This window comes from Muscardinus avellanarius (assembly GCF_963383645.1).
Source record: "Muscardinus avellanarius genome assembly, chromosome: 8".
Classification (NCBI taxonomy): Eukaryota; Metazoa; Chordata; class Mammalia; order Rodentia; family Gliridae; genus Muscardinus; species Muscardinus avellanarius.
The window spans coordinates 61,514,089-61,526,577 of NC_137794.1; the positions used below are offsets into that span (position 1 = coordinate 61,514,089).

The window sequence follows — 12,489 nt, forward strand, 5'->3', positions numbered from 1 at the left end:
CAGTGCCTGTATAACAGTGTATAATGGAAGGCTACTATGTGAGGCTAGAAATGGGTTCACCCTTCAGGATGGAAGTATGAATCAACCCATCAAGCAAAGGACCCCAGCCAGCTGAGGCCATGGCCATTTGTAGCAATCATCCAAATCCTTCGTTTGGTGTATATGGTAGCTAGGATTCAGTATTATTAATTGTGACATAAAACTCAAAATACTTGTTTAAGCAGTAAGAAGTATATTTCTATCTCATGTAAAATAAGTCTGAAATATTTATACAGAACTGTGTGCAAACTCTCCAAAGATATGTTCTTTCCTACCCTCTAGTCTACCATCTATAAAATATGGCCCTCAAAAATGGCTTCTAGAGACCCAGCCACCACATCAATACTCAAAGCACCGGGGTGAAAGAAGGGCTCAGCCTTCCCTTTGAGAAGACTTCCTAGAAATTCTGTTTACTTCCAACACTGGGGGGGTGGGGGGTGCAGAAATTAATCACACAGCCACACCCAGCAGAAAAGGAGGCCAGGAGATGCAATCTCTCAGCTGGGAACACTGCCTAAGAATAAATTCAGGTTTCTCCATCAAGGTGGAAAGAGAACATGAAAGTTGAGAAAGGCAACCAGCAACATTATGTGTCAATAGTTTGTGGTATTTCCTCTGCTTATTATTTCCTCTGCCCAGATAGTATAATGGCAGTAGATCAATTTACCATTTAGCTCATAGGTTAAAGAATATAAAATTAGAAGATCAGACATCACTCAGAGGCCCTAGAGTTAATAATGAGTTATCTTTTTGGAGAGGTGGTAGGAATGACTAATTATTTATCATTTTAATTGGGGGCATCTTTTAAATTGTCTATATGGTGAGAAACAGGGGGTGCAGTAAATTCAAACAAGGGATGTTCTGCCTAGAATCTGTCCCCCTTTGTCTCATAACACTTCACTTTTCCTTTAGGGAAATTCCTTTTCCTTATTCTGTGATATCTGGACAATCCTGAAATATAGTTTATCTCTCTGCCGGTCAAAGGGCTGGCATGACCCATGTAGCAATCAAAGTGTACTGGTCACCCGTAACGGAACTCATCTGCTTTACGTTTAAGATAAAGAAAGGCCAAGTAGACCCTCTCTCGCAGGAATTTGAAATTTGAGGAGCCAACCAAGGATGAAGGACCGCCAGAGCCAGAACTTCCTGACAGCAATGTTGTCATGTAGAGAGACTGTCTATAAAATTCCTGCTTCTGACTTCCCAGAAAAAATCCCCTAGTTTTCATTCTTCCTAAAGCCTGGCTAGCTCCTCCTTGCTTAAGTAATCCAGCCAAATCAATTTCTTTACTTGCAAATAAATAGTGCAGATATAATTCTATAACCTCTCCATGAGAGCTCATAAACCATTCCAGCTTTCCGTCTTTCCTGGACTGAATACTCCCAACACTAGCTGCAGTGTCTACCTCCCTTAGGAGCACCAAACCCATTCCTGAGTGCATTTTGGACATCTGAACTTGCCACAGATACTTCAGGTTCAACAAATCCACAACATTTTCCCTAATACCTTTTATCTTAAACATACTGTTTCTGGAATCAGTATACTCACTTACTCAGCTTACCTCAAATCTGTTCTTACACTCAAAATTACCAAGCCCTGTCAACCCCACTTCATGAGAGCTTCTTAAATCCACTCTGTCCACCTTGTCTCCACCACCACTGCCTAAATTCATCATCCTTCATCCCTCCATCCCCAGAAACATTTCAATTTTCTTTTTTTTAATATGGATCATATTGAAAATGTCATACATTCACCAGGTGCTTGGTTCTCTCCCCCACCACTTCCCCCTTCCCCCTCCCAACAATGAGTGCCAGGCTGACCATGCTGCCTTCAGAGTTACACATGTATTCGAATGTAGCTCCTCCATTAATCAGCCTCAGCCTTCTTCCTCTCCTACCCTTCCTTTCTAGCTTTGCTGAGGTTTCCCCTCCATTATCTAGAGTCCCCCCGTAATCCCCAATACCCCCTAGTTTGAGCACATTAGAGAAAACATATTCCTCAATATTCAAGTGGTTTCACTGAGACTCCTTGATTCTTTAGCCCCTGTCCCACGAACCAGTCTATCTCTGTGTCTTCATTTGACTTGGAACACTTCATTTACTTGGGATCACTTTTATCCTCACATACATACAGCATCTTACTGCATGTGCTGTTTTGAATGTCTATGTCCCTTACTTAAATATAAATCCTGGTGAGGAGGCTTGTGGCTCAGTGCCTGGTGTTCTTTGGCTCCCCCAGGAATAAGCACAGTATCTGGCCAGTAGGGGACACACTTAACCAGCTGCTGAAAGAAGGAATGAGTAAACACAGCAGTCTTCGGCCGCGTTTTCCTGCCCCAGTTTTTCTTTTGTGCACTTCACAACATCCACAGCTGCCAAAGTCACCTTTCAAAACGACACATCTGCTCAGGACCTTTATATAGTCTCCACTGAACTCAGAAGTAGATTTTCCTAACAAAATCTGGTGCCAATGCCAACTTGTCAACTCCTGTTTTTTTAAATTGTGTGTGTGTGTGTGTGTGTGTGTGTGTGTGTGTGTTTTACTGGGAATGGAACCCAGGGGCATTCTACCTCTGAGCTACATTCCCAGCCCTATTTTTTATTCTTTATTTTGAAAAAGGGTCTCACTGGGTTGCAAAGGGCCTTACTAAATAGTAGCTGAGGCTGTCCACAAACCACGATCCTCCTGTCTCAGCCTCCCAAATGCTAGGATTACAAGCGTGTGTGTGTGTGTGTGTGTGTGTGTGTGTGTGTGTGTGTGTTACTGGAGATTGTACCAAGGGGTGTTCTACCCCAAAGTATGCCCCTAGCCCTATTTTTTTCTTAAACAGTCTTACTAAGTTGCTGAGGACCTTGCTAAATTGCTGAGGCTGGCCTCAAGCCTTGTAATCCTCCTGTTTCAGCCTCCCAAGGAGTAGGACTACAGTTTTATGCAACCACACCAGGCTTTTTTCATCCTTTTAATCAACTTTATTTTGTGCACAGAAGCTTTATTCACAGTAGCCAAATGCTAGAAATAAGCTAAATGTTCATTTAAATGGGATAGGTAAATTGCTCACATCCATGCAATGCAATACTCTTTGGCAGTAAAAATGAAGCACAGTTGTTTCATATATTTTGCCCAGTCTTCTGTCTGTTTACAGTGGAAGGGCAGGCCTACCATCAGTTACTCTTGCATGGCAGAAGCAGACATTTTCAATCTATCCTTCTGCCTCATCCCATCCTATGCTCACCTAGACCAAACTACAAACATCCCTAGAATTTGTCAAGCAATTCTTTTGTCTTACTTTCTTTTGGAAGTCTTTGGTTTCACTGGAGACTTCTTTTCCTCCCTCTCTGTCTCAACACATATTGTTCATTCGTTCTCTCTCTCTCTCTCTCTCTCTCTCTCTCTCTCTCTCTCTCACACACACACACACACACACACACACACACACACACACAGAGCACTACTTTATTGATCGGTTTAAATTTTCTGTATACCTTCTGGATTCAATTTAGGAAGGTTGTATGTGTCTAGAATTTTGTCAATTTTTTCTAGGTTTTCCATTGTGTAGAAATATAGTTTTAGAAAGAAGTTTCTGATAATCCTCTGGATTTCCGCACTGTCGGTGATAGTAACACCTTTTTCATCTCTTAATTTTCGTAATTTGGGTTGATTCTCTCTTTCTTTTGGTTAGACTGGCTAGTGGTTTATCTATCTTGTTTATTTTTTTTTTCAAGAAACCAGCTTTTGGTTTTGTTCATTTCTGACTCTGTGAAGGTATCCCTATGAGAACAAATTTTTACTAATGATAATTGCTACCATTTGCTATGTGCTAGGTACTCTTGTTCTCAGCACTTTATAGTAACTCATTTAATCTTCATTAAACTCTGTGATGTAGGTACTTATTTTACAGAAGATCCTTATTTTATAGAAGAGGAAAATAAGAGCACAGAGAGTTTAAGTAAACTGTCTGAAATCACATAGCTTGTAACAGCAGAGCCAGGGTGGGAACCCAAACTTTGATTCCAGGGTTCATGCTCACTATACTGTCTCTCATGAATTCCTGGGCAACAGCAACTGTGTCTTATTCTTGTTTGTACATCCCATGCCCAGAGCACCTCAAATATTTGTGGAATGAATTAAAATTTATAATTTTCTCCTAGTCATCCAAGAAAAAGTTCTTTATAAGTAATATAGGTTTTCAGTCAGTAATTACAGAACTCAATCTAAAAAGGGTCTTTCATAAACACAGAAGAGACTAAAATTAAATTTCTAATAATATATTCAAAGAGCTCTAAAGAATTTACCACGTAGAAAAGACTAATAAGGTTTTGTTTGTTTTTTTGTTTGTTTGTTTGTTTGTTTTTTTAGATAGCCCAATGACTGTAGCAAACTCAGGAATAAGAAGTCTCTACCAAGGAACCAATGCCCCATAAGAGCAGAAACTAAATGTCACAAATTGTTTCCCATAACTGTGTATTAAACTAATCCCATGTACCTAAATCTGAAGTAGAGAGCAGTTTTGAAGGTGAAAGCAGAGTATTTAAACAAAAATTTAACCCCAAAAGCAAAATTTATCAAGTATCATCCATGAATATAAATAAAGCCACTTTATTCAAAGAAATCAGCTATGTTTAAACAACCCCCAAAATTTAACCAATTCCAATTATGGAAAAGTATTGGTCATTGTTTTTAAACAATTAAGTATCCTCATATGATATTAAAAGCATTTAAGTTATTGATGGTAGTATATGAAGCAAATTTACAAAAGCTAAAAGCACTTAAATTTTAATACTTTACACAGAAATTTAAATGATAAATATATATACATAAAAACACATATATTCCATATACACACATATAGTTTATACACACACACACACTCTCTCTCACACAGATATTTATATTAAAAGTGGATAACTGCATTTAATTAGGGAGGCAGTAATGAAAGCACAGGGCCCAAGCTGTACTAGAAGCAAGTGGGGTTGATGCTCTGAGGCTGCTTTCAGCTCCTCCTACACCAACAATCTAAGTTGCATACCTGGGCCATCCTATAGACCACACTGTCTAGCTTAGACAGGTCTACAATGCCTCATCCAAAGCCTCTGAACCAAACATCTTTCAGAATTCAATTTTTTTCTGATTTTAGGAAAGTGCATTTAACCCAACACTCTAGCAGGAACTGGGGCAGCACCCTATAATCAAACACATTAATATTTCTATAGCAAAATGCATGAATATTCACATTCCTTGGGATAAATTAAGACTATAAATAGTCTCACATCAACTCAGGTCAGATTTATGGGTCTGAAAAAAGATTCTGTTTTCTAAGCTTTCAGGATTTTTAAATTGTGGAAATAAGATATAGGCTTGATTACTATATTGCATTTAATCTGTTCATTCTCTGTTTGGCACTGAGAAGGGCTTCCTTGTCTGCCACATTCAGGCACAACACTAATTTCTAAACAAGTCTAGAATCAGCAATCCCATTTGAAATCACTAAGTCAAACAAACTCCTAACTGCATTGCTCAGGAAACGAAAGCCCTGAGATATTAAATGACTTGCCTGGGGTCCCACAGGTATATACCTACAGAGATGAAACTAGAACACAGAGGCCTCTGGTCTCCCAGGCCTTTTTTCTTTTTTCTTTTCTTCCTTTCTTCCCCACCCCTCAACCTCAACCGAACTGATTTGAAGTGATATATTTTTTTAAGCTTTTCCAAATAATAATCACAGAAAAACAGAAAATTGCAAAGATAGCTAACGTCCTATGTATTCTTTTTTTGTATGTGTGTGGTACTGATGGAATCCAGGGATGTTCTACTTCCAAGCTACACACCCAGCCCTATTTTTTATTCTTTATATTGAAACAGGGTCTCACTAAGTAGCTGAGGCTAGCCACGAACTGCGATCCTCCTGTTCAGCCTCCCAAATGCTGGGATTATAAGTGTGCACCACCACACCCAGCTTCAATGTATTCTTCACCAGATTTACCCAATGGCTAGAGTATAATACTAAAAGCAAAATACTGACATTGGTACATTAGTGTTAAACACAGACCTTACTCCGTTCTCCACATTTTTTAAATCTGCATTCACTCATGTATACAAGTGTATATAGGACTATGCCACTTCTTCCCTTGTTTAGATTCACATAACCACCGTCAAAATTCCAAGCCGCTCATCACTAGAGTGCACCTCTCTAAATGTATGCCCCTGCTGACTCCGCACACAGTCCCTGACTCTAGAAACCACTAATCTGTTCTCCATCTCTGTAATTTTGACATTTTTAAAATGATATAGATGTTGTATAAATGGAATCATACACTATGTAACATTCTGAGATTGATTTTTTTTTAAGTGTGGTAGCCAGGTATGCTGGCACATACTTGTAATCCCAGTACTTAGGAGGCTAAGACAAGAGGATCAGATTCACAGCCAGCCTCAGCTACTTAATGAGACCCTTTGCAACTTAGCAAGACCCTGTTTCGAAATGAAGAAAAAATAGGGCTAGGGGTGTAGCTTGGAGGTAGAATGCCCCTGGGTTAAATCCCCAATCCCACAAAAAGAAAAAGTAAAAAGAAAAAAAGTGTGGCATAATACACGTATATAAAAATTTCTGTCCTAACCATTTTTAAGTGTATGCAGAGATATAGTGTTAAGTATATTCACACTGTTGTACAAGCAGTCTCCAAGACTAACCATTAAACAACTTCCCATTTCCCCCTCCCTCCCCTCCGTGGATACTTTCTACACTGTTTCTCTGAATTTGACTACTAAGGATACTACTAATATAAGTGGAACCATACAGTACTTGTCTCATTTTATTTTTATTCTTATTTGGGGGGGGGGTTTTACTGGGGATGGAACCCAGAGGCACTGTACCTCCGAGCTACACCCCCATCCCTATTTTTTAGTCTTTTTTATTTTTGAAACAGGGTCTCAGAGTTGCGAAGAGCCTCGCTAAGTAGCTAAGGCTGTCAATGAACCACAATCCTCTAGTCTCAGCCTCCCAAATGCTGGGATTACAAGCATGAGCCACCAGGCCCAGCTTCAGTACTTGTCTCTTAATGAATGGCTTTTTCACTTAACATATTCTTAAGATTCATCCATGTTGTAACATGTGCCAGAATTTCTTTCTCTTTTCAGGCTGAATAGTGTCCCACCTTATGAACATAACACATTTTGTTCATTCATTCAGTCATCAGTAGGCACTTGGATTGCTCCTAACTTTGGACTGCTGTGAACTTTGCTACTATGAACATGGACACAAATATCTCTGAGACTCTGCCTTCAATTCTTTTGGATATATATCCAGAAGTAAAACTGCCAGATCACATGGTAATTCTATTTTTAATTTTTTAGGAATGAGATTAACTTTTTCACTTAGAATAATTCCTTGAGAGTCATATAAGTTTTTGTATCAATAGTTCATGATTTTGCCCTAAACAATATAGTGAAGATATACTAATAAAGGGCCTAAGAGATTACAATATTGATTTAAGCAAATAACAGAAAAATCTAAATGTGCAATGGGTCATTTTACAATTATAAAAGAACTGGTCAGTCCAATTTCCTCTGGTCTTAACTGTACCAAATATATATATATTCACACACACACACACACACACACACACACACACACACACACACACACGTATATCCCCCTACCCAGAAGATTCTTTGTTCATTGACTGCCTATGGGTTTAGACTGTTTATATCATTTGCAACAAGATGGGCAGAGTGAGCTGGACGTGATGTCATATGCTTATAATCCCAGCATCTGGGAGGCTAAGACAGAAGGATTGCAGTTCAAAGACAGCCTCAGCTATTTAGTGAGGCCCTTTGCAACTTATTGAGACCCCGTTTCAAAAGTAAAGAATTAAAAATAAAGCCAGGTGTGCTGGAGCACACTTGTAATCCCCGTACTTGGGAGGCGGAGACAGGAGAATCATGCAGGTTCAAAGCCAGCAGCACTGGTTTAAGAGACCCTGTTTCCAAATTTAAAAAATATATAAAAAATAGGTCTAGGAGTATAGCCCGGAGGTAGAAGGGCTTCCAGGAACCCCAGTACCACACACACACAAAAACAAAATAGAGCTAGGGGTATCACTAAGAAATAGAATGGCCCTGGGTTCCATCCCTAGTACTACAAAAAAAAAAAAAAAAGAAAAAAAAAGAAAAAAAAATGGGCAGAGTGGTGCAGCATATACCTATAATTCTAGTACTTGGGAGGCTGAGACAAGAGGATATGGGTTGGAGGCCAGTCCACTAATTTAGCAAGATCTTATTTCAAAACAAAAAAAATTTTTTAAAATAGGGCTGGAGTAAAATTCAGAGGTAGAATGCCCCTGGGTTCAATCTTCAGTAACACACACACACACACCCCACAAATATATCATAATAAATGTAATAAAATTACATACAGATTTGTTCTTTCTTCTACCATAACAATTTTGCTACAATTTGCCATTTATTTCATTCCTCTTCAGTTCTTTCCCTGGACAATGGGACCACGAGGCAAGGTAAGCTACAATCAAGTAAGTTTCAGAGCCATTGGTCTCACAAATTTTCATCTGGGGTGTCTCTGATACCATCAGATGGGTTCTTCTAGAAACCCTCATCTCATCCTTTGGCAACTAAGTAGATGAATTGTAATTCTCCAAAACAATATACATTAGTAAGCTTAGTTTGGGCTCTGCCCATTTTATGTCAATGCTTTATTAAAAGGACTATAATACTCATAATGTATTAAACTACTATAAATGTCGTCTTTGACACTATGACTCCCACCACACACACAAAACCACCTTCTTGATTAGCAAAAATTAAGAAACCTAAAAAGCTAGTGTCATGAGAACATGAGGTAATAATCTGAATTCAGATATTGCTTATGACTATAACTGGCACAACCACTTTGCAGAACCTTTGATATTATTTCTTAAAGATAAACACATACATATCCAGAACACCAAGAGACATACAAACATATTCACAGTAACATTTTTCACTACAACAAAAAAAGACCAAATGCTGATAAAAAAAAAGACTGTAGAATATCCACCCAATAGAATTTCATAAACCAGTGAAAAATTAATGAAATACAGTTAAATATAGAACATGAATGAATCTCAGAAACAATAATGAATTTTAAAGTCACAAGAAAATATATCAATAAATTATAATGTTTTTAAATTTCAAAGAAAACGAGCACAATTAATCATACTGACTTTCAGGGAAACACCTATGTGATTTAAAAAATTAACAAAATAAAATCAGTATGGTAGACGTCAAGGAGATGGACTGGGAACTACAAAGATAGCTTTAACTGATAGGATTGGCAAAGTTATAGTTCTTAAGGAAGCATTTAAACAAACAACAACAAAATATATACATATATATATATATGTGTGTGTGTGTGTATGTATATATATACATACATACATACATACACACATACATACATCTGTGTGTTGTGAGTGTGTATCACCTAGAATCTCTGGGTAACTTTTCTTTCTTTTTTTTTATCTGTACTGGGGATAGAACCCAGAGGCATTCTACCTCCAAGCAACCCCCAGCCCTGTTTTTTTATCCTTTATTTTGAAACAGGGTCTCATTAAACTGCAAAGGGCCTCACTAAGTAGCTGAGGCTGGCCACGAACTGCGATCTTCCTGTCTCAGCCTCCCAAATGCTGGGATTACAAGCATGTGCCACTATGCCCAGCTCTGGGTAACCTTTACAGTAAGAAAATGTCAGATATTTCTCATAAAAACTAAGCAAGGGGATAGGCAAAAGGAAGTAAGTGTGGCTAAGAAGGGCAACATGAGAGTTCTTATAATGAAAATGTTCTATACAATGTATCAATGTCAATATCCTGCTTGTATCATTACACAATAGTTTCAGTAAATGTTACCACTTGGGAGAAACTAACTAAAAGGACATACTAGATCTCTATATTATTTCTTCCTCCTGCTCCTGAACCTATATTTAGCTTAAAATAAAAGTTTAATTTAAAAAAAATACTTTTTTTTTTTTTTTGCAGGACTGGGGGTGGAGCCCAGGAGCATTCGACCTCCAAGCTACAGCCCCTGCCCTATTTTTTATTCTTTATTTTGAAACCAGGTCTCACTGGTTTCAAAATAAAGTTGCAGAGGGCCTCACTAAGTAGCTGAGGCTGTCTGCGAACCCCGATCCTCTGGTCTCAGCCTCCCGAATACTGGGATTACAAACGTGTGCCACCATACCCGACTAAAAAAGACCATTTTTGTCCTGGATTTCTATACCTTGACTCTACTGACATTTTGGGACAACTAATGTTTTCTTGTAGGCTATCCTGGCCATTCTAGGTTGGCACCCCCAGCCTTAACCTGCTCTGGTTTGTGATAACCAGAAAACATCTCTAGAGATAGACAAATGTCTCCTGAGGGGCAAAACTGCACCAGATGAAAACCCTGCTCTAGTCATAAAAAGCCATGTAAGTATTCCTGATTGAAAAATACTAGAGATACAGCAACTAAATACAATTGTCTCATTCTTGCACTGGAGAGCAAACAATGTTAAAGGACATTATTACATCAGTTAACAAAATAGGAATATAAACAGCAGATCAAAGAAAAGTATTTTATAAATTAAATGTACCTACATTGATAACTGTTCTATAGTCATGTACGTAATACCTCTATGCTTAGTAATACATAAGTACTCAGGGGTAAAAAAAAAAAAAAAGGATAATATATGCAATCTATTTTCAAATGATTAAAAATTAAATAAATGTATGTATATATCCACATGAATAGTGTAAGTGTATGTATATATACATATAGTATGCAAATCTGATTAATGGGTAAACAAATCTGTTCTTTGTACTATTTTTATTCTTGCAGCTTTTCTGTATGTTTGAAATTGCAAATCAAAAGATATGAGTTGTTGGGCTAGGGATGTAGCTCAGTGGTCAAGCACTTATGTAGTATGCTGGAGGCCCTGGGTCTGATTCCCAGCCACCACCACCCCAAAAGTGTGGGTTGTTTTTTAAGTGGAAAAAAGGTGTTTTGTCTAGAGGGAGTACTGCGGATTGAGCCCAGCAGCATTTTACCCCCAAGCTATGCCCCTAACCCCTTCTTTATTTTTTTTATTTGAAACATGATCTCACTAAATTGCTGAGGCTGGCAACTGCAATCCTCCTATCTCAGCCTCCCAAGGATTGGGATTACAGATGTAATGAAATAAAATGGTGTGCGCCATCACTGCCCAGTGGGGGAGAGGGCAGGTTAAAAATCCTAATGGCAGGTTTCACAGCAATAGGCCAGCATGAGTGATAAAAATCCCCAAAGGATAATGACTACTCACTAAATACACTCTAACTTAAAGCCTGGACATTCATTGGGAAGACCTGTCTACTTCCAACCTAACTCTCCTTTCCTACTCTTTCTGGGGGGTAACCCCTTGAATAGAGAGGAACCGAAATTTAATTTATCCCATGTTTAAAAGGCCATATCTAGAAAGTGACTCGATAAACCTAAACCCTTGTTCGATGTCTCCACAAATTACTGAAACATCTTCAGCAGCAGCAAAAAGTTAAGAAAGCAAGATTCTGAGAAATATACATGTGTTTCTCTAAAGAAAACCATTCATCTACTCAGTTGAGGAAGAAGTGGAGAAAGAATGTTAAGTGGACAGGAGGGGCAACAAGGAGTTTCTAGAAAGGCTGAGGGATGGGAGGGATAAAAAGACTGGACAGGAGTCGGTCTGGGCAAGATAGGTTAGGTGTGGTGGCCAAGAAAAAGGGCTTGAGTGGGTGCGGGTGGGTCAGTGGGAGAGGGGATCGCTCACCTGGCAGTGGTAAGCAGAGGGTGCTGAGTCCCCACCAGCTTCCGCACCTGCATTGCGATGTTACTGAGCTCGTCGCTCAGCAGGCAGCGGAGGCTCATGAAGGACGTGGGATAGCCCACGATCTTCTCCGCTTCTGACACCACCTGGTTCCAGTGGGCTGGGGACCTGGAGGACTGGCCACGCCAGGGGACCACCGAGGAGATGGTGTTGAGCGACGGGCACCACCACAAGCGACGTGGGGGACCCAGGGCCCCGAGATAACGGGGCAAGCGCAACGACAGGTGCCGAAAGCTCATGGTTCGAGTCTGAGACCACCAGGGACCTAGTGGGGGATGTCCGGAGGTGGTGCAGAAATCAAACCAGGGACTCAAGAAACTAAAAGGAAGCGGCGACCCCGACTCTCCGAGGGCGTCTTCCTGAGTCCGCGACCAGAAACGAACTTCGCTGCTCTCTGCAGCCCGAGCTGGGAGAGAAGCGCAAGACGAGCGCGATCGCCGACAAACTGGGGTAGAACCCACGGCCACCCGCTATATGGGGGCCGCCATATTGGAGGCGTGGAACGCGGCCTGCCGTAAGGCTGGTGGCCAAGGACGCCCCCGCGTTACGACGCAGCCGTAAGGGGCGGGGCTTCGGAG

At 39.8% G+C, this 12,489-nt stretch overlaps 1 protein-coding gene across 1 annotated transcript in view; it reads right to left on the minus strand.

The window, feature by feature from the left end:
• The window catches only part of PDSS2 (decaprenyl diphosphate synthase subunit 2), a gene marked incomplete at both ends in the record, with an annotated part of 286,459 nt that extends 274,309 nt beyond the window's left edge, over positions 1 to 12,150 (minus strand). The window contains one exon of the mRNA XM_080700610.1: positions 11,855 to 12,150. Within this exon, the coding sequence (XP_080556736.1) occupies positions 11,855 to 12,150 (296 nt within the window). The remainder of the gene's footprint in view (positions 1 to 11,854) is intronic.
• Between the last annotated feature and the right edge of the window lie 339 nt (positions 12,151 to 12,489).